We start from the raw sequence: 22037 nt of genomic DNA, 5'->3' as shown, positions 1-22037 counted from the left end.
ACCTCAGCCTTTTCCTCATCCTTTGTCACTATGTTTTCCGCCATATCCAATAAAGGATGGGGATTCTCCTTAGCTCTCTTTGTGTTTCTAATGTAATCATAGAAACATGTTTTAGTGTCTGTTATGACATTAGCCAGGTAAAGACCTAGTTGGGCATTGGCCTTTCTAATTTTTTCCCTGCATAACCTCACAACATCCTTGTAGTTCTCCTGAGTTGCCTCCCCCTTCTTCAAAATGTCATAATCTCCTTTTTTCCCCTGAGTTTGAGACAAAGCTCTCTGTTCGGCCAGGCCAGTCTTCTTCCCCACCAGCTTGTGTTTAGGCACATGGGGATGGCCTGATCCTGCGCCTTTTAAAATTCCTTCTTGAAAAACGTCCTGCCTTCCTGGACTTCTTTTGCCCTTCAGGACTGCCTCCCAGGGGACTCTGTCAACCAGGCCTCTCAAAAGGGCAAACTAAGATAACCAGGTCCAAAGCCCAGAGAGTTATTGCCATTAGGCACCTCCTGATGGTGGAGGGAGGGTGCAAACCAGGGATGAGAACAGCTGTTTCCAGCTTGTGTGCATGCCTCAGCCTGGCAAATGGGGAATGCCCACGGCTTGGGGTAGCCGTGCCCAAGGAGCTGACCTTGCTTGCACAGGGAGAGAGCAGTGTAGGGGCAGCAGTGAGGGACTTAAAGGCAGAAAGAAGAAAGGAAATATCAGGGGGTGTCATGCAACAGTGAGCTAAGTTGAGTTTTGATCCTGAGGCAGAAGAAGAAGGGGGATGTGCTGTTTGGTGCTGGGATGTGGAGCTACATACGGGATTCCAGGAACTCTGGGGCTTGGAAATCTTGCATAATAAGTGAGCATTAGCAAGGCTTTGGAAGAAACGGGATGGGTTGTGGGGAGCTCACAGGCACTGGCGAATCCTCAGAAACCCACAGCTTGGTGTTGGAAGCAAGGGAGCAGACCCAGGCACAGGAGAGTGTAGCTGTGTTTTGGGGATGGCCAAGGGCCTTGGTGGGGCTTTGACACCCCAAGAGAACGGAGATCCTTGTCTGCTCAGCTGTGGCTTCTGTCTCTTCCACTGAGGCCCAGAAGAGGACACCAAGTCCTTACAGCTCCAGCGCCTTGTTGCCTCCTCACCCACCCTCCCCAGAGCCTGGGAGGTTCCTACTGCTGACCTGCACCTGGCACCTCATCACTGCCACATCACCCAAACAGAGCCCAGAGCATCTCAAGAGGCAACGGACATCCCTCCCCAGGGGATGGGAGTCCAGGCTTGGCCATCCTGTTTGGTGAAGCACATCAAGGCCTTTCACAGTGATTTCCACATTTAAATTTCTTCCCGGCCCATGTGTCTCCGACTTCCTGCTTCACCACACCACAGGGACAGGAACTTTGTCTGCTCCTTCCCTCCATGGTCTCTGCAGTGAGGGACTTCAGCAGGGTCTGATAACACCCTCAGAAACCTGGAGGTTAGCTGCTTTTACTTCTCAAGAGGACTAGTCAATCTTTCAGGATCTGCACTTCAGGAACTCGGCACCAGAGCGCTCCTTACCACAAAAAACACACGAAGGCGCCAAGTCTGGGCATAAGTTTCCTTTAGTCTTCAGCTCTTCTCTGGCTCATTAGAGAGATTTCAGGAGTGCAATCAAAATGAAAAGATGTCCAAGCAAAGAGGCCAAGTCAATTTAACACTTGATTTTGAAGAGCCAGTTCTGCATTAATCCCAACACATTTGGGTAACAGAAATGTCTTCGGGAAGAGTCTGCCCCATCTAGACCCATGTGGATGGACTGGCACAGCCACCCCCAGCAGGGGGAATCCCCATCTCCTAGGCTGAGGCACGCAGTCAACATGCAAACCTCTGCAGTGCCCACTTGTTACAGGCCTCCAGGCAGAGTGTGACTCATTCCACATGACCCTCTGAGCCTCTGTCAGCTCATTGTGCTTCCTCCACCCATCCCTGCAACTCTCAAGCCTCTGGGAGCTTTGGCTTTGGCATCCTCCCGACATCCTGGGGCCAGGTTTCTAAATGCCTCCTCTGCAGCTTCCCCTCTTCCACCTCCTGTGTGCTGCCTTTTTGCCCTGCAGCCCAGTCCGTTTATACCAGCAGCCTCCTGAGACGAGTGTTTCTCTTCATGGTATTCCAAGACATCATTCCTGTGCTTGGAGGAGGCCGTCCTGTGATGCCTATACGATTTCCCGAGCTCCTTCACCCTTCAAAACTCCTTGCCATGACACCACTTGCATCAGTCCCCCGAGTACATCAAAGTCTTCTCCTCTGGAGCCACCCACGTGTGTTCCTCTGCTGGCCTTCCTCACTCCTCTTTGGCCTCTGGGACCCCGCTATTTCCTGGTCACTCCAGCAAGGCTGACACTAATTATCACATCCCTGACCAGCTCTTCCTTGTTGGCCAGGACCAGGTCTAGGTGAGCATCGCCCTTCCTGGCCCACCAGGCAGCTCTGCTAAGAAGTCGTCTCATGATGCTCCAGGCTGCTGGCACCTTGTTTCTCTGCCTGGCCAGTGAATGCCTGGGCAATTACTGTTCCCCACAGGAATCTCCTCATTTACCTGGAGACTTCTTCGTGTTCCTGTTTAAGACTTGTTCTACCAAGGCCTGGGAGACCTCACTGGTGGTAACTGAGGCAGAGAGGACATTGAATATCTCGGATCTACCTACACCTACTCCTACTAAATTCGACAGTGGTCCTACATTATTCCCTTTAATTCGTTTAACTGTTCCTGAATTACCTAAAGCTCATCTCGGTGCCCTGGAATTCCTATTTGAGATTCAGTTGAGTTTCGATATGTACCACTGCTGGATCTGGAGGATGCTGCCCTGGAGGACAAGATGTATCCAGGCACACTGTGAAATCTATTGGTCTTTTCATTGATTGTATCATCAGGGCAGTGAGTGAAGATCCCCGTGTGACGTGCTCCATGTCCATGCAATGCCTGCAGCTGTTGTGTGGAGAAGGGACAGACCTCGCCTCTCTGATGACTGATGACTGAATGCATCAGTCAACGGCACAAAAGCACCAAATAGAACGCTCTAGCATGCCATGTGGGGCATCTGTGATGCATCCGCACTGAAAGGGCATTGATTTCCTGTAGGTCCTGTGTGGTCCATGCCAGCCCTGGCACCTCATGTAGCTCTGTGGGCCTGGATTTGAACATTATATTGAGTTACTGCCCTGAATTCTGTTAGGCAAAGTGGGGCTGAACATGGCACAAATGCCATTAGAGTCACTGGAGATCTGGAAAATTGAGCTGATGGAAGAGAGAGAGACCAAGCTCTCCCTGTGTCCCAGGACTGCGGTCGTTCATATGAATACCCCTAAAGACTGCCATGAACATACAAGTAGGAGAAGATTCTTTTGGCCTTTATTTGGGCCTCAGCTGTCATTTCACTTGGCCAAAGGAATTTCCCACAAGGCTCGTTCAGGGTCCCTGAGACATTGCCCTGTCTCTATGAACAGCTCCAGTAGAGCTTGCAGTTATCAGCTCACACCTTTGACCACCCCTGACACCTTCAATGTCACCAGGCATTGTGTCCTGCTCTCCATCTCCATTGATGAGCACAGGAGCTGAGACAAGGAGCTCACGTGCATGTGCGTATTTTATGCACACCTGAACACCTACGGCAAGAGGAATCCCACCTCCTGTGGGTTGTGGCAGGCATGGAAGGCAGTTGTGTCTCCTTCAAATACCAGGAATTGAAACGCAGGATGAGGTGAAGCACAGATTCAGCTGAATCCCTTCCCTCAGCAGGGGTAAGGGAGATGACTGCCTGTCACTGTCTGGGAACACTTTCTAATAATAAGAGCAAAAAAGGTGATATTTTGATGTAACTTTGAGAGGAGAATTAAAAGTTCTGGAAAGAAGTGTCTCTGCCCAGCTGAGGGAGGGAACATCAGTGGTGACTTCATCCTGTTTCCCAGCAGGTTCCCCTGGAGCCCCAGGGACACCTGGAGGGAGCCCCGAGGGGGCAGAGAAAGGGCTGCCTTGGGCTGGTCCTCTGCTGCTGAGCTGGGCTGGGCTCCTGGCATGGAGGGAGCTGATGGCAAGCGGGCAGCGCTGCAGAGAGACAGCTCTGCCCAGGAGCAGCTCCTCTGCCAAGCGCAGCAGGGCTGAGGGCACTGCCTGCAGGCACCCGAGAGGAGCCAGGCACAGAGAGGATAAAGGCAGCTGGGAGTGGGAGGAGAGTTCTGAGCTCGTTCTCGGGGAAATCTTCACCCCTGTTGACACAGTCAGTCTCTGGCTGTGGGGCAATGCAGGGGGGTCTCCTGGAGGGATGTTCTAGGGCTGGCTGAGAGGAGCTGTCAGGATGGCTCTCCTGGCTTCTCTGGTGTGGAGAAGGAGGCCGTGCTTCCGAGCAGGGATGCCCTGCTGCACCATGGCAGCGACAGTGAAGGAGGGCTGCCTTCTGCGAGGGACTGTGGCAGGGTTTTGAAGACAGGTGGGTGTGCAGGCAGGGGTGCCCAGGGCTGTCCTTGAGAGCAGGGTCCCTGCAGCCCAGGGCTCTGTGTGCCGGGGCAGGGACTCTGCTGCTTGCCAGGGTCAGCTCTCAGCCTGCCCAAGGAGTTCCCCCCCGAGCGTCTGTGGGGAGAAGCTGTGGGGAAAAGGAGAGACTCCCCTCAGGGCAGGGTCCTTTGGCTCTTTTTCGAGTGTGTGCTGTGTGGGTCAGGGCTGCCCACAGCTGCAGATCTCCCCCAGAGCACTGGCAGAGGCAGCATTTACAGAGGAAAGACAAGGCAGGGGCTGCCTGGAAGATGAAGACATTGCAGGGTCTGTGCTCTCAGCTGTCTCCTGAGGGAAAGGAGCTGTCACTGTTCCACTGAGGGATCAGCAGATCTGCCAGAAAGCTCACAAAGTGCCTTCAGCCCCTCCTCTCCCTACACACAGCACCAGCAGCACCTTTGCTTCCAGCATCAGGCTTTCTCTCCTCTCCTCCTGAGGAGCCACAAAGAGGGAGATGGCCCTGGGCAGTGCCCTGCTGCCAGGAGGGGTCTGCAGGGCAGAGCTGAGCCCCCAGCGGGTGGGATGGGCTGTGGGAGCAGGGACAGGGAGGAGACGTGGGCACAGAGCAGCAGCTCCTGGCAGGGGCAGCTCCAGGCAGCAGAGACATGGGCAAGGGCTGGGGGAAACTGCCAACACGCACTGGGGAGGGGGCGTTCAGGCATCTCTCTGTTGGTCCTTCACTGGAGATGTCTTCTGGGTGTTCTTTGGTGGGCAATGAGCTGACTCTCCCCTCAGAACACCTCGTCTCCGGGACCCCAGACTCTCTGCTTTGCCTGTCCTGCTGGGCTTGCCAGCTGCCCCCAGAAAGGCAGAGCTCTCCTGTGGGATCCTAGGGAGGGCTGAGCCTTTCCCTGGGGGTCGTCACTCTCCTCGCAGAGTCCTTTGATTGTCTCTGTGAGGGGTTGTGTCCTGCTCTCTCCATCACAGCTCTAACTCTGGTTTGGGAAAAAATAATTTGTATATTTGTCCATTCAGTGTTCTGCTGTTCCCATATGAGTTCAGTTATTTGTTTGGGTTTGTTTTTTAAGAGGAATTTGTGTCTGAAGTCATCTTCAAGGCAGCACAAACAGAAGCACAGGGCAGACAGAAAAAAGACTGATGGACACTACAGCTCTCCTGACTCTGCACTAAACAACAGAGATTAGAGCCCTGTGTCCTGTCCTGTCTTAAGACTCCACATTTTCAGTCATAAACATGAGGATTTCTTCCCCTAAAAAGAACAGTTACCAGACGTGATGGTAGAAAATCAAAAACACACAGAAAAGGAGACTGTCTTTGCTATAAGGCATCTGTCCTAATTTTTTTTCTGTTTTTTTCCTCCTTTGGACAAGGCCCCCATGCCAAGAAAGAGCAAATGTCCAACAGCAGCTCCATCACCCAGTTCCTCCTCCTGGCATTCGCAGACACACGGGAGCTGCAGCTCTTGCACTTCGGGCTCTTCCTGGGCATCTACCTGGCTGCCCTCCTGGCCAACGGCCTCATCATCACCACCATCACCTGTGACCACCACCTCCACACCCCCATGTACTTCTTCCTCCTCAACCTCTCTGTTCTGGACCTGGGCTCCATCTCCACCACTGTTCCCAAATCCATGGCCAGTTCCCTGTGGGACACCAGGGCCATCTCCTACTGGGGATGTGCTGCACAGGTTTTTTCTTTCTTATTCAGTGCTGCAGCAGAGTTCTGTCTTCTCACCGTCATGGCCTATGACCGCTACGTTGCCATCTGCAAACCCCTGCACTACGGGACCCTCCTGGGCAGCAGAGCTTGTGTCCACATGGCAGCAGCTGCCTGGGGCAGTGGGTTTCTCTATGCTCTCCTGCACACGGCCAATACATTTTCAATCCCCCTCTGCCAGGGCAATGCCCTGGGCCAGTTCTTCTGTGAAATCCCCCAGATCCTCAAGCTCTCCTGCTCACACTCAGACTCCCTCAGGGAAGTTGGACTTGTTGTGGTTAGTGTCTGTTTAGGCTTTGGTTGTTTTGTGTTCATCGTGCTGTCCTATGTGCAGATCTTCTGGGCCGTGCTGAGGATCCCCTCTGAGCAGGGACGGCACAAAGCCTTTTCCATGTGCCTCCCTCACCTGGCCGTGGTCTCCCTCTTTATCAGCACTGCCGTGTTTGCCTACGTGAAGCCCCCCTCCATCTCCTCCCCATCGCTGGATGTGGTGGTGGCTGTGCTGTACTCCGTGGTGCCTCCAGCCGTGAACCCCCTCATCTACAGCATGAGGAACCAGGAGCTCAAGGATGCCCTCTGGAAATTAATGACCAGGTTATTTTCTGCAGCAATAAACTGTCTCCTGCAAATCACTCATAATGTAATTCATTATACGCCAAGCCCGTCTTCTATAGCTTTGGTTAGGGGTTAGGTAACTGTGTGTTAGGTTTGGTTGAGGGTTTTGGCTTTTCTTGCCTTTTTTTTTTTTTAAATTATATACTTTGGTCCTCAAATAAATGTCATTATTTGAGATTTTTTTTTTTTACTACCTATCTATCCACATTTCTGAGACTCACAGAGTCATGCCCAAAATCCTTCTTCTCAGGCCTTTTCTGGAGCTGCAGGGGTAGAGCCTGAGCGCCGAGGAGGAGGGGAAAGAATCCCAGTACTTGCAGAGCACCAGCACTTGTTCTTTGCGGGGCTGCTCTATTTTCACTTCCACACTCGCCTTCTGAGCCCCTGTGTTGATCTAAGGCCTGAGTGCTCTGGCAGCTTGGTCATGGTGCTGCTGTGTAGCAGCTCTGTGATCACAGGCAAGGAGAAGCAATGGGCACCTCTGAGAAAAAGCTCGTCTGCATAACAGAGTTTCCACCATGAAAGGGGATCTGCTCAGGGCAGCGCAGGAAGGATCAGGTCTTCTTCCACAGTTGCTGTCAAGAGCGTTCCTTCAAACGTGCCCTGGTGAGGGATGCCCAGTAAAGAGGTAAAGAGTGTGCGTGTGCAGGGTGAGGGCACACACAACAGTGTCCTTGCACAGCCACACCTCCAGGGACAGAACTGAAGGACCAGCAGAGCGGGGCCTGGTCTGTGCCTTTGTTTGCTGGACACCCCGGGGAAGCTGTCCCAGGGCAATCGTCACAGAACAGACACCTGAAACCACCATTTGCAGAACTGGACGCCTACACAAACCCAGAGAGGATGTTTGTCTGCCTGTGGAGAGACACCGAATAACGAGGTCAGAAGTCCCTGTTTGCATGGTTCAGAGGAGATTTCGGCATGCACACCGTGTGCATGTGGGGACATGAACCCGAGAGAGCACAAACACCAGCAGCTGTTCTTAGAAATGCCCGAAAGTGCTGTGGGACAGGCAGTGTCCCTTCATTGGAGAGTAACGTCCCCTGGGAAACCCCCTGAATGCAGCACTGGGATGGGCTTCCTTGAGCCCAGGTCCCTGTGTCCATTCCTCACGCCGTGGGGCATCTCAGAGAGGTGCCGAGCAGGGAGACACAGCGCGGGGCTGAGGTGCTGCCGGCCTCTGGGAGTGGCAACAGGAGGCCATGGAGTCTGCTGCAGGGCCTCTGCCCGTGCCAGGGAAGGACTCGTGTCTCTGAGCAGCCCTGCCAGCGCCCTGACAGTGCTGGGTGTGTCTCCAGGAACACCTGTGTGCTACCTCACCCTCCCCTCTCTTCATGGCCTGTCCCTTTGATTACACGGTGTGACAGAAGCACCTCTGTGGAGCATCTCCCCTGTGCAGTCCGAAAGGGTTCTGCAGGCGTGAGCGGCATTGCCCTCTACGAGATGGCATTTCTCACCCCTTCCAGAGCACAGAGCACGTCTAGGGAGTAGGAATGCAGTGAGAGGCACACACTCTCCATGTTTCACCTCTCTGAACGTCCTTCACAATTTTTTTAAGCACCTGACAGAGAAGCAAATGTCTTCAGAAATAGGTGGGCTGGGCTGTTTGCACCAATGCTGAAACTCTCCTGACGTGAAACCATTACATTCATCATGGACTTTGTTTTCATAACCTGCTTTTTAGACCCCTTCTTCCCCTGCCTGCACTTGGGGGCAGCTCTCCTGCCCAGCATGGGCAGGCAGAAGGCCTTCTCCACCGGCTCCTCTCCCCTCCCTGGAGCCACTCCTTTCTGCGGCACCCCCACCACTGTCAGTGGGATGCCCAGAACAGCCCTCCTGAGAGAGTTTAACAACGCCCTGTTTCAACACGCACCTCACCCCTGCTCGATCCTCTCATCTACAGCCTGAGGAGAAGGAAGGATGGGGGTTGGGAGGAACTGACAGAAACAGCTTAGGAAAGCTGTCGGCTGCAGAGAGATCCCGTTGGAGTCGTGGGCTTGTAGGAAGAAATCACTTCTGGTTTTCTTCTGAAGTGGCCCCCAAGGATCTGGACAGCGAGTATTGTGTCCTGGGCACTCCTCTGGCAGCGTGTCATAGTAAGAAGGCTTTTGGTGTCAGGGAGATGGGGAAGGCTGGCCAGTGCCATTGTGAGACCTCTCTCCAACACCTTGGAAAGGCCAGAGCCATCTGAGAGCCTTGGAAAAAGCAGAAATGAAACCAGTTTTCAAAAAAGCAGGAAGGAGGATTGGGACAATGACAGACTGGCCAGCCTCACCAGGGCAGGGGATATGACAAGTCCTCCTGCAGCCATCTGCAGGCGTTTGAAGGACAAGAAAGGGATGGCAGAAGACATGTGGGAGGGAAAAGAAGGGGATGTTGTGTACCCGGACTTTAGCAAGGCCTTTGACATGGTCTTCTGTAGTCTCCGTATAGCCAGGTTGTTGACAGCCGGGCTGAAGAAGTGGACGATGTGGTTGGTGGAAAGCTGCCTGAATAATGACAGAGGGACATCATCTGTGGTACAAAGTCCTTCTGGAACCCACTTACTAGTGGCATCCATCAAAGACCAGCCCTTGACAACTACTATGGAACATTATTATCTCTCCGTATGATGGCAGACAATGCACTTTCACCTCCTTTGTAGATGATGCCAAGCTGGGGGAGCCCTTGAGGAATCCCACCCCGTTAGCACTGTTGGTAGCAGGAGAGTTGGGAAGGATGACTGTGGTGGGTTACTCATGGCAGGGCACGGAGGGTCGGAAGGGAGAAGCGCAGAGGGATGGCACCTTTGGGGAGGAGCGCACAGGAGAGGTGACCCAAAGCTGACTAACAGAGTACTCCATCCCACCGGCATCTTGCTCAGTATAAAAGCTGAGGGATCACAGGGCTCAGGCTCTTTTTTCAATGTCAGATGCCAGCTGGAGGAGCGGTGCTAGAGGAGGCTGGGAAGCAAAAGCGTGGTTGTGATGTGACAATTCAGGGCAGCACTTGACCAGGGGCTGATCCCAGGGAAATGGCACTGGAGCCCCGGTGGTCTCGCTGTGGCCAGGACAATAATGGCCCCTCCGAGTGGGGTGGGGGCCTGGGCTGGGGCGCAATGAGATGCCCTGAGCAGGACAGGGACAAAACTGAATGCCCCAAGTGGGGCAGGAGGCAAACTCCCTGCCCTGAGCTGAGGAGGAGGAACTCAGTGCCCCGAGCAAGAGTGGGGAAAACTGGAGGACGCAGGCGGTGCAGGGGCCCAACTGGCGAGCTCAAGGGGGGCAGGAATAGCAACCAGCTGCCTCGTTGCGGCAGAAGCAACACTCATTGCCCTCCAGGCAGGTCGTGGGGTAAAATGAGATGCTAAAAAGCCACCCACAAATGGCTATTGGAGCTGCAGGGTGGGAGAGCTGCTGGGTGGGGGCCTGGCAGCCACCCGAGGTGCACCCAGTGCAGTTGCTCAAGGGGGTTCTTTGGTAGCACTAGTTCAGAGTCAGCCTGTGGCTGTGTCTTGGGGGTAAATAAAATTCATTGGAAACGAACTTGTGCTTTGCTGCAGGAGTCTCACAGACGCAGTCCTGTACCTGGGAAGAGTGGAAAATAAAGCCCTCAGCCCCCCGACTGTGCCAGCCAAAGCTGTGAAGGGGCTCGCTGACAGCCCTGGGCAGGTTTTTATTCCTGGGGCTGGTGCGGCTCCAGGCAGAGGCGGGAGCTCTGTGGGCAGATGAGCAGCCCTTGGCCAGCAGTGCCTGGGGCAGCCCAACAGCTGCCGGCTGGTGGCTGCAGGAGGTGCCCCAGCTGTGGTTGCTGAGGGGCCACAGTGTGTCCCCGTGCGTCTGGGGGTGGCCCCTGTCACAAAGGGGCAGTGATGTGACACCTGGCCGCTGCTTGTGAGCTCACCTGGCCAGGGCTTGGCATCCTCAAGAGCGCGCCAGCCAAAGCTCCTTGGGCTGAGCTGGCCCTGGGTGGTCCTATCTGGTGCTGAGTCCAGTCCTTGACTTCCCCAGTGCCTGCCATTGACATCTCCCTGGGAGCCTGAAACGGTTTTGTATGCATTATATCTATTTAAGGCGGCTAGCTCGTGCTGAAACCGGCAGCTCGGGGGCGGGCTGCTGACGCGGCAGGGGCGGAGTCAGCGTCACACGCGGCAGCTCTAAACGGGCGGTCCCGGAGCGCAGTGGCAGGCCACTGCGCACCCAGCACGCGGGCAGCCTACGTGGGTCACCCAGGGCGGCACCGCAGTGCGAGCGAACGAACAAGGAGCAGCATTTCGTACGGTGGGTCACTGGAAGCCTTGAGTCTAAGGTAAACAGAAGCTGGGCAACCACAAGCAGAGGAACATCAGCGTGCAAGGGCACCGGCTCAGGGCGCGAGGGAAGCAAACAGCAGAGATCCTCCATCTCCCGGCACGAGAAAAGAACATGGCCGCAAAACAGTCAAAAGCTTCTGCGAGGAAAAACATGGGAACTCAGACTGAGCTCCTTTGCAAGCATATGGCTGTGCAGGTCTCGGGCTGTAATGAATGCCTGAGCCTGGCACTGCTCCCACAGGGATCCAGAGACACTGTGTGCATACGGTGCGATCAAGTAAATGACCTGCTCAGGAAGGTGGTTGAACTGAAGGAAGAGGTAGAAAGGTTAAGAAGTATTAGGAACTGTGAAAACGAAATAGATTGGTGGAGCCATACCCTGAGGCAAAGGCAGCAGGAAGAGGCTCTATCAGAAGTGGATGACCCACTTCCCTCCTGTCACCAGGCAGAAGGAGAGGACTCAAGGGATAAGGGGGAGTGGTGTTAGATCCCTCCTCGGAGAGGTAAGCGAAACCTCTCACGGCCCCCCTCACCATCCCAACTGCCCTTACGTAATAGGTATGAGGCTCTGGAAATTGAGGACCAGGCGATTGAGGATGGAGGAGCTGATCCATCCAGTGAAATGCACAGTGCTCGTCACTCACCCCCACGCCTCAGGACGTCCTCAACAAAGAAAGAAAGAAGGGTTATTGTAGTAGGTGACTCCCTTCTGAGAGGAACAGAGGGTCCTATCTGTAGACCGGACCCATCCCACAGGGAAGTCAGCTGCCTCCCTGGGGCCAGAATTAAGGACATACGGAGGAAACTCCCTTCCCTGGTCCAGTCATCAGATTACTATCCGCTACTGATATTTCAGGTAGGCAGTGACGAAGTAGGTACCAGAAGTCTGAGGGCAATGAAGAATGACTTTAGGGCCCTGGGACGGCTGGTTAAGGGATCGGGAGCACAAATAGTGTTCTCCTCTATCCCATCATTTGCAGGGGTAGACGAGGGGATAAATAGGAGGAGCCAGCAAATTAACTCCTGGCTCTGCGACTGGTGTGTCCGGCAGGACTTTGGCTTTTTTGAACATGGGCTGATCTACAGGAAACCAGGCATGCTGGCATCAGGCGGGGGAAGCCTAACCCGAAGGGGAAGAAAGAGACTGGGACAAGAATTAGCAGGGCTTATCCATAAGGCTTTAAACTAGGTTTGATGGGGGATGGGGACGAAACCAGGATCACAAAAGTGGTGCCTGGGAACAACATAGCAGTGCTCATGGGTATAAGTGATAGCAGGGTCTTGCAGCCTGCCTCAGCGATGGTGGGGGATAGTGAATTGTGTGGCAGCATAGACACAAGGAGTAGTGATAATTTGGTAGCTACAGTAGTGTCCGAGAATGACCAGGTGCAAATCAGGGCCTGTCCCCCCAAGAAAGTGGCAGGACAATTAACCCAACTGAAGTGCATCTACACTAATGCACGCAGCATGGGGAATAAGCAGGACAAGCTGGAGGCCATCGTGCAGCAGGGAAACTATGATGTAGTCGCCATCACAGAAACGTGGTGGGATGACTCACATAGCTCTAGTGCTGCCATGGATGCCTATAGGCTCTTCAGGAAGGATAGGCAAGCAAGGAGAGGCGGGGGTGTGGCCCTGTATGTTAAGGAGTGTTATGAATGCTTTGAACTTAATGATGGTGATAATGGGGTTGAGTGTTTATGGGTAAGAATCAGGGGCTGGGCTAACAAGGCGGATATCGTAGTAGCAGTCTGTTATAGACCGCCCAATCAGGATGAGGAGGCAGATGAAATATTCTATAAACGGCTGGGAGAAGTCTCAAGATCGCGAGCTCTTGTCCTCGTGGGGGACTTCAATTTGCCGGACATCTGCTGGGAATACAATACAGCAGGGAGGGAACAGTCTAGAAGGTTCCTGGAATGTGCTGGGGATAACTTCCTGACACAGCTAGTGAGAGAGCCAACTAGGGAAGGTGCCCTGCTGGATCTGTTGTTTGTAAATAGGGAAGGTCTTGTGGGGGATGTGAAGGTTGGAGGCTGTCTTGGGAACAGTGACCATGAAATGATAGAGTTTTCAATTCTGCGAGAAGCAAGGAGAGGGGTCAGTAGAACTGCTACCTTGGACTTCCGGAGGGCGGACTTTGGGCTTTTCAGGAGCCTGGTTGACAAAGTCCCCTGGGAGGCAGTCCTCCAGGGCAAAGGAGCCCAGGAAGCCTGGATGATTTTCAAGAAGGAAGTCTTAAAGGCGCAGGAGCAGGCTGTCCCCATGTGCCAGAAGACAAGCCGTCGGGGAAAAAGGCCGGCCTGGCTAAACAGGGAGCTAGTGTTACAACTTAGGGAAAAAAAGAGGATCTATGGCCTCTGGAAGGAAGGGCAGGCCACTCAAGAGGACTACAAAGAGGTAGTTAAGCTATGTAGGGAAAAAATCAGGAGGGCTAAAGCCCAGCTGGAGCTAAACCTGGCTTCTGTTGTCAAGGACAACAAAAAAAGCTTCTATAAATATATTAGCAATAGGAAGAGGACTAAGGATTATCTCTGTCCTCTAGTAGATGGGGCCGGCAACATAGTGACCAAGGATGAGGAAAAGGCTGAGGTACTTAATGAAGTCTTTGCCTCAGTCTTCAGCAGTAGGACCAGTTGTTCCCTGAGCACCCAGAGCCCTGAGCTAGAAGACAGGGATGGGGAGCAGAATGAAGCCCCTCTAATCCAAAGGGAAATGGTGAGGGACCTGCTTCAGCACCTGGAGGTGCACAAATCTATGGGGCCGGATGGGATCCACCCAAGGGTATTGAAAGAGCTGGCGGAGGTGCTCGCCAGGCCACTTGGTATCATTTATGAGCAGTCCTGGACAACCGGGGAGGTCCCAGCTGACTGGAGGTTAGCAAATGTGACACCCATCCACAAGAAGGGCCGGAAGGAGGATCCGGGGAACTACAGGCCAGTCAGTCTGACCTCGGTGCCTGGGAAGGTCATGGAACAGATCCTCCTCAGTGCCATTACACGGCACATGCAGGAGAACAGGGTGATCAGGCCCAGTCAGCATGGGTTTGTGAAGGGCAGGTCATGCCTATCAAACCTAATATCCTTCTATGATAAGGTGACCCACTTAGTGGATGAGGGAAAAGCTGTGGATGTTATCTACTTGGATTTTTGCAAGGCTTTTGACACTGTTTCCCACAGCATTCTCCTGGAGAAACTGGCTGCTCATGGCCTGGACAGGTGCACTCTTCGCTGGGTAAAAAACTGGCTGGATGGCCGTGCCCAGAGAGTGGTGGTAAATGGAGTTAAATCCAGTTGGTGTCCAGTCACAAGTGGTGTCCCCCAGGGTTCGGTGCTGGGGCCGGTTCTCTTTAATATCTTTATCAATGATCTGGATGAAGGGATCGAATGCACCCTCAGTAAGTTCGCAGATGACACTAAACTGGGCGGGCGTGTTGATCTGCTTGAGGGTAGGTTGGCTCTGCAGAGGGATCTGGACAGGATGGACCGATGGGCTGAGACCAATGGTATGAGGTTCAACAAGGCCAAATGCCGGGTCCTGCACTTGGGACACAACAACCCCATGCAGCGCTACAGGATTGGGGCAGAGTGGCTTGAAAGCAGCCCGGCAGAAAAGGACCTGGGGGTGTTGGTTGACAGCCGGCTGAATATGAGCCAGCAGTGTGCCCAGGTGGCCAAGAAGGCGAACAGCATCCTAGCCTGTATCAGGAATAGTGTGGTGAGCCGGACTAGGGAAGTGATCATCCCCCTGTACTCGGCACTGGTGAGGCCCCACCTCGAGTACTGCGTTCAGTTTTGGGCCCCTCGCTACAAGAGGGACATTGAGGTGTTGGAGCGTGTCCAGAGAAGGGCTACAAAGCTGGTGAGGGGTCTGGAGGACAAACCTTATGAAGAACGACTGAGGGAGCTGGGGTTGTTTAGCCTGGAGAAGAGGAGGCTGAGGGGAGACCTTATCACCCTCTACAACTCCCTGAAAGGAGGTTGTAGAGAGATGGGGGCTGACCTCTTCTCCCTGGTGACAAGTGATAGGACGAGGGGAAACGGGTTCAAGTTACGTCAGGGGAGGTTTAGATTAGATATTAGGAGACATTTTTTCACTGAAAGGGTTATTAAACATTGGAATAGGCTGCCCAGGGAGGTGGTGGATTCACCATCTCTGGAGGTGTTTAAAAAAAGAGTAGATGGGGCACTGAGGGACATGGTTTAGAAGTGGCTCTTGTCAGGGTAGGCTAAAGGTTGGACTCGATGATCTTAAAGGTCCCTTCCAACCTCAACAATTCTATGATTCTATGATTCTATGATTCTATTTCATTATTTCCTTTATATTTTATTATTAATATTTCATTAATGTAACTACTTTAATGAACTATTATTTTTATTACAGTAACCATTTTTTTCTAAACTCATAAATCTTTTATCTCTTTTCTGTGTCTCCTTGGAGTGAGAGGTGGGGGAGAGCATCTGTCATCTCACCATTGGCCAATCTGCCCCAAACCACGACAGCCCTCCTGTCCAGCTGGTTTTTACCCATCTATTTATCCATCCATGCAGACCACAGTGTGCTGACATTGAACATTGTGGGGGATGAGGCTGAAAGCCTTGCTGACTTCCAGGTAGAAGACAATCATTGCTCTTCCTTGCCCAGAAATCCTCTCCTTTCTTCAGAAAACGTAAAAAGGATGGCCAGGAAGAAGCTACCTTGGGTAAATCCAGGGTAAATCACCTTCTCTTTCAGACACCCAGAAAGGGGTGTCACAGGGGGGCACAGCCTTCTGTCACCCTGCTCATCCTTTGGGCCTTTTTGCAAGGTACATGCAATGTTTGGGTTCTTACAGTAATCAGGGAGTTCCCTCAGACTCCGTGACCTTTCAAAGATGATGGAGAAGGGCCTCACAGTGACACCGTCCTGCTCGCTCAGGTCCTTGGGAGCCTGCCCCTCCAGCCCCATAGGCTGGTAAGGACTATGTTTGCTCAAGTGACACCTGAATTGATCCACATTCACTGCTGGTTATTTTCTTCCAGACTCCTGCCTTGAGGAGCAAAGGCCTGAGAGACCTTGCTGGGGAAGACTAAGGCAAGGGGGATACAGTATCTCATATTTCTCTACACCTGTTCTTACTAAATTCTGCAGTGGCCACAGATAATCTTTGTTTTTTTTCTTGAATTCTTCTGGAAGTACTAAGAGATCCTCTTGATGTCCTCGAAGCTCTTGCAAGGGTCAACACTAGGGAAGCTTTGGCTCCTCTAAAGCCATCCCTATTTCTAAATTCCTGCATCAGTCCTTGCATCCACGTTCCTTCCTTAGCCAAGCTGCTCTCCTGAAATGTCTGGTTGTTTTTCAGCTTATGGATGTCGACAGTTCTTATGCTTGGAAGATGCTTCTCTGAAAGACCAACTGTACTGAGCTCTGCTGCCTTTGAATACTGCTGCCCATGGGCCTACCACTGAAAGTCCACTGAAGAGGCTAAAATCTTCTCCCGGTATTTCATGGTCCCTACAGCCAAAGCTGACACTGGTTTTCGCATCCCTGATCAGCGCTTCCTCTTTTGCAAGGACTGGATTGGAGTGAGCATCACCTTTGTTGGTCTGCGCCTGTGCAAAGAAGTTGTCCAAAGAGACCCCAACACCAGCTGGACAGTATGCATCCTGCCATGCTCACCTGCCAGTGAGTGTCATTAAAGTCTCCAATAGCACTTGGGGTCATGGATCTGAGGACTTCCATGGCTCGCTTAAGCAAACCTTTCTCCACTTCCTTACCCTGATTGCAGGTGCTTTGTCTCCCACGAGGGTGTCACACTAACAGGCCTCTCCTCTGACCCTCACTCACAAGGGCTCACACAACCTGCTGCGCATCCCATAGAGGAGCTCCATACAGGCAACAAGCTCCTGCACATGGAGGGCATCTCCCTCCTCATCTTCCTGGCCCGTCTCTCCTGAAAAGCCCCTATGCACCATGGCAGCACCACTGTGAGCTGTCCCACCACCCCTTGCCACTTATTCCACCAACGTACAAACTCTAGGATGGCACATGGGACTCCAGCTCCTCCGGTCTGTGCCCCAGGCTGAGGGCACTGGTGCACATTTGGTCTGCAGCACCTGAGCTGGAGCACTGGGGCCAAGCTTGGACTTGTCCCAGGCAAACCCAGTACCAAGTGCCCAAGACCCCACACCTGCTAATGCTGTGCTCGAGACCAGAGACATACTGGATGCGACGGCAGGCGGCAATGTGAAGGCACTAAACGAGGAAACGCTGCTCCCTACAACACCAGAAAAGCCAGGCTGGACTCTGTAGCCCTGGAAGAAGCAGGCTTTGTTGTCTGTAGTGTTGCTGATGACCTGTGCTGGAGGTGAAGCTGATCTCCAGGATGAAGCTGATCTCCAGGATTGATCTCTAGAGGTCCCTTCCAACTCTGAAGATTCCGTGATTCCGTGATTCCGTGACAAGGTGCTGCTCAAAATGTCCTTGCGCGTGGATAAGCTGTGATCCAGGAACACTGTGAAAATCATCCACCTGTGTCGACTGTCTCATCAAGGGCCTCAGGAAAGGATTGTTGAAAGAAGAACTGGGAGAGTTTGGGAGCAGCCAAATCATTCGAGACCCCAGTGTGATAGGCTTCCTGTTCATGACCTGCTCTGCATCAGCTGAATGGAGATGGGTGAGACCGTGCCTCACTGCAGTGGTGGATTTCAGTCGCTGATCAACGGAAACTGAACGTGCCTGAGATGCCACATAGGCTTGCACAAAGGAACCAAATCGGCCTGCAGTGCCCTCTGAGGTGTCCCTCAGGCATCTGCTCTGAACACCAATGGCTTTCCCATAGGTCCTGTGCGGTCCCTGCCAGCCTGTGCTGGAGAGCGCTGGCATCTCACTTAGCACCACAGGCCTGTGTTTGGCCATTGAGAAGCTTCCTGAATTGGGTTAAGCCATGTAGGGATGTCCGTGAAACAGCTGCCATTACAGTCAGTGGAGAGCTAGGAACTACAGCTGATGGAGAAGAGAAAGAGAGGGACTTAGGTCCATTTGCTCAGCTGATGACCTCTGTAGGCTGCTGTAGATATAAGGAAAAGGAAAGGTTTTAGTTGTCTTAAACGTAAACACCTGCTGTCGTTTCCATCTGCCAAAGGAATTCCTCACAAGGCTCCAGGATGGTGCCCCCTGATGCTGCCTTGTCTCTCAGCATTGCTGCATTAGAGCTTGCAGTCACCTGCAAATGTCTTGGACAAGCTCTGGTGTCACCTCCAATGTCACCAGGTGTTTCCACCTGAACAACACCCTCAATCTCCATGAAGTAGCCTGAGAGCTGAGACAAGGAGCTCCCATACAGCTGCCTGTATTTGTGCACACCTGAACTGAGGCAAGAAGAATCCCACCTCCTGTGGGTTTGTGGAAGGAACAAGAGGGAGTCCTCTCCTAGCCCAGGACTTCAAACCCAGGATGAGATGCCTCAAATGATTCAGCTGCATCACTGCACTCACCAGGGGTAAAGAGCTGTCTGGGTGTCCTGTCTAATGGTGAGACAAGGAAAGGCTATTCTCATGCCTAACTCTGTCTCTGGTAATAGAAACGACACAGCTGGAAAGAAGTGTCTCTGCCCAGCTGAGGGAGGGAACCTCAGTGCTGACTTCAGCCTGTTTCCCAGCAGGTTCTCCTGAAGCCCCAGGGACACCTGAAGGGAGGGCAAAGTGGGCAGAGAAAGGGCTGCCTTGGGCTGCTCCTCTGCTGCTGAGCTGGGCTGGGCTCCTGGGACAGAGGGAGCTCATGGCAAGCGGGCAGCACTCCTTCCACAGCACTGCAGAGAGACAGCTCTGCCCAAAGCGCAGCAGGGCTGAGGGCACTGCCTGCAGGTGCCAAGGGGAGAGGAGCAAGGCAGAGATGTTAAAGGCACTCTAGGAGCGGGGGGATAGCTGAGCTCTCACTGCGGGAGGAATCTTCACAGCCCTCTATATGGTAAGTCTCTGGCTGCAGGGTACTGAGTTTGGTGTTCTTTGGAGGACATCCTAGACCTGGTTCATCCCGCAGCCTGCAGGACCTGGCAGGAGGATTCTCAGAGATTCCCAAGCAGAGGAGGAGGACGTGCTCTGGAGCAGGGCTTCCCTGCTGCACTTCAGCAGGTCGGGGCACGGTGGTTTCCTTGTCTTTGGGATGACTGCAGGGGTACCAACCTGGGTGTGCAGCCAGAGGAGCCCAGGGCTGTCCTTCCGCAGACGGTCCCTGCACCCCGGGGGATCACTGCCAGGGCATTTCCAAGGAAACTTTTCAAGAGGCTGGTCAAAGTGGGGATTACCTGAAAGGGAAGGAGTCTGTGCTTTGAGATGAGTCACCTTGTTTGGCTGGGTGGACAGTGGGAGATGGGACTTTATTTTCCCACTCTTGCGAAGGCACGGGGTCGCCCACTCCCTTTGAGTTCTCTGAGCCGCCCCTTTGCCCCTGTGCAGGCAGAGATGCCCTGGAGCAGTTCCCTGCTGCCAGGAGGTGTTTGCAGGGCAGAGCTGAGCACATCGCAGGTGGGATGGAGTTCTCTTTCTGTGAGCACTGCAAAGGAGGAGACCTGGGCACAGAGAAGTGGTTCCCAGCAGAGACAGCTCCAGGCAGCAGAAACCTTGTCAGAGAGGGAGAGGGAGGAGATCCCAGAAACGTGAGGGGAGGGGGGATTCGGGCACCCCCCTGCCATCCGCTGCAGTGCAAGCACCTTTCCTGCAGCAGCTCCCAGGTCTCCTCTCCCACACAGTGCAGCCCCCCACTCTCAGCGTCACAAACACTCGGCCATCACTTTCCTTCCCAACAGCTCAACCAACACAGAGGGAGATGGGGATTCAGCTTCAGCTGAGACACAAGCACTTGGGTCCTGCCATGCAGATGTTTCCATGGAGGAAAAGCAGCCAAATCCCCTCGCGGACTTTGGAGCCAGGCACCAGAGTGTGCCTGACTGGAAAAGACCTTTTAGGACACCCCATCTTAAAGACATTGGGCTCTTTCCCTGAGGGGGCCCTGCTGAGCTGCAGGCTGCCCTCCAGAAGGTCACAACTCTCCCATGGCATCTCTGTGTTTTCTAAGTACCCGACAGAGAAGACACCACAGCGCTAAGGCCAAGGAGATGCCACGGGACGGCTGTAGGTCGGCAGCTGCAATGAGGCCTCTGTGTCCCTGGCTGGGAGGGGAGAGATGAGATTCCTCTGCTCTCAGCAGTGTCCTGGTCTTCTGGGGGGAACACCTGGGTGTTACTGTCCTCCAGCTCAAAAAGGTGCCTGCCCAGGGCAGCTGGGAGCAGGGCTGAGGGACAGGTCAGCTCTCCACACTCTTCACTGAGGGACAGTCCCTTTGCCTGCCAGCACCCACAGGATTTCACTTGGAGTGCAGCAGGAATGCTCCAAAACTCCTCAGCTCTTGTGTGACAACTGGAACAAAGTCCACAAAGCAAATTCCCCTCAACTTTGCTCTGCCGTCGGGTGAATTAGGAGTGACAATGCTGGAAAGCTCTTTGATATCAAAAGTGGATGTAGGCTAAGATCACCCCGTCTTCCTACCGACCAATTGCTGTAGGCAGGACTGAATCCTGCAGAGCTCCCTGCTCCCAGCAGCACCCTCAGCCAGCACCAACCACAGCTCATGAAAGGGACCTGCCAAAGGTCTGCTTGAAAGGGGAGAGGAACTTTCAGAAGTTTTTCTGAGAAACTGAATAGACTTTGGTCTCTTCTTTGAACAGGTCCCCATGTCCAGAGGACAAAAATGTCCAACAACAGCTCCATCACCCAGTTCCTCCTCCTGGCATTCGCAGACACACGGGAGCTGCAGCTCTTCCACTTCGGGCTCTTCCTGGGCATCTACCTGGCTGCCCTCCTGGCCAACGGCCTCATCATCACCACCATCGCCTGTGACCACCGCCTCCACACCCCCATGTACTTCTTCCTCCTCAACCTCTCCCTCCTCGACCTGGGCTCCATCTCCACCACTGTCCCCAAATCCATGGCCAGTTCCCTGTGGGGCACCAGGGACATCTCCTACACAGGATGTGTGGCCCAGCTCTTATTCTTTTTCTTTTTCATGTCAGCTGAGTATTTTCTTCTCACTGTCATGGCCTATGACCGCTATGTTGCCATCTGCAAACCCCTGCACTACGGGACCCTCCTGGGCAGCAGAGCTTGTGTCCACATGGCAGCAGCTGCCTGGGGCAGTGGGTTTCTCCATGCTCTCCTGCACACGGCCAATACGTTTTCCCTGCCCCTCTGCCAGGGCAATGCCCTGGACCAGTTCTTCTGTGAAATCCCCCAGATCCTCAAGCTCTCCTGCACAGACTACTACTTCAGGAAAGCTGGGCTTCTTGTGGTTAGTGTCTGTTTAGGCTTTGGTTGTTTTGTTTTCATCGTGCTGTCCTATGTGCAGATCTTCAGGGCCGTGCTGACGATCCCCTCTGAGCAGGGACGACGTAAAGCCTTTTCCACGTGCCTTCCTCATCTGTCTGTCATCTCCCTGTTTCTCAGCACTGCCGTGTTTGCCTACCTCAAGCCCCCCTCTATCTCCTCCCCAGCTCTAGACCTGGTGGTGGCAGTCCTGTACTCATTGGTGCCTCCAGCAGCGAACCCCCTCATCTACAGCATGAGGAACCAGGAGCTCAAGGATGCCCTGTGGAAACTGGCTCAATGGACGTTGTTTCACCATTAATAAATTGTCTCCCCTTCTCCGCATGTTTTCTAGACTTTCTCTTAGGCAATAAGCCTGCTTTTTTCTCTTGCAGTCATCCTGCTTCTGTATAATTTTCTGGGTTTGTACCACTTGTCTTGAGGTTTGTTCCAGTTGTGTCTGACCCTTGCACAACACTGTGTCAAAGGTGACCTGCCTAATAGCAGCTCTTCAAGAAAAAGGCATCTCCCAGGTGCAGTGCCTGGATGCTAGGTGCTTCCTCCAAAGGTGCTGCCAATAAAATGTCCAACGAACTGGTCTTTCAAA

At 53.4% G+C, this 22037-nt stretch overlaps 2 protein-coding genes across 2 annotated transcripts; both read left to right on the top strand.

Moving 5' to 3' along the window:
- The first annotated feature begins 5864 nt into the window (after positions 1–5864).
- LOC141737352 (olfactory receptor 14A16-like) lies at positions 5865–7366 on the top strand. Its single transcript, XM_074572037.1, has one exon. The coding sequence runs from the start codon at positions 5865–5867 to the stop codon at positions 6876–6878; it is 1014 nt and encodes a 337-aa protein (XP_074428138.1). The 3' UTR covers positions 6879–7366.
- A 9365-nt stretch (positions 7367–16731) lies between these two features.
- LOC141737316 (olfactory receptor 14C36-like) lies at positions 16732–21752 on the top strand. Its single transcript, XM_074571996.1, has 3 exons — positions 16732–16757; positions 16861–16967; positions 20797–21752. Exons 1-3 carry the CDS (start codon positions 16732–16734, stop codon positions 21750–21752), a joined length of 1089 nt encoding a protein of 362 aa, XP_074428097.1.
- Positions 21753–22037: the final 285 nt, after the last annotated feature.

Source organism: Larus michahellis, unplaced genomic scaffold (assembly GCF_964199755.1).
Source record: "Larus michahellis unplaced genomic scaffold, bLarMic1.1 SCAFFOLD_34, whole genome shotgun sequence".
Classification (NCBI taxonomy): domain Eukaryota; kingdom Metazoa; phylum Chordata; class Aves; order Charadriiformes; family Laridae; genus Larus; species Larus michahellis.
This window is presented reverse-complemented; position numbering and strand designations above follow the sequence as displayed.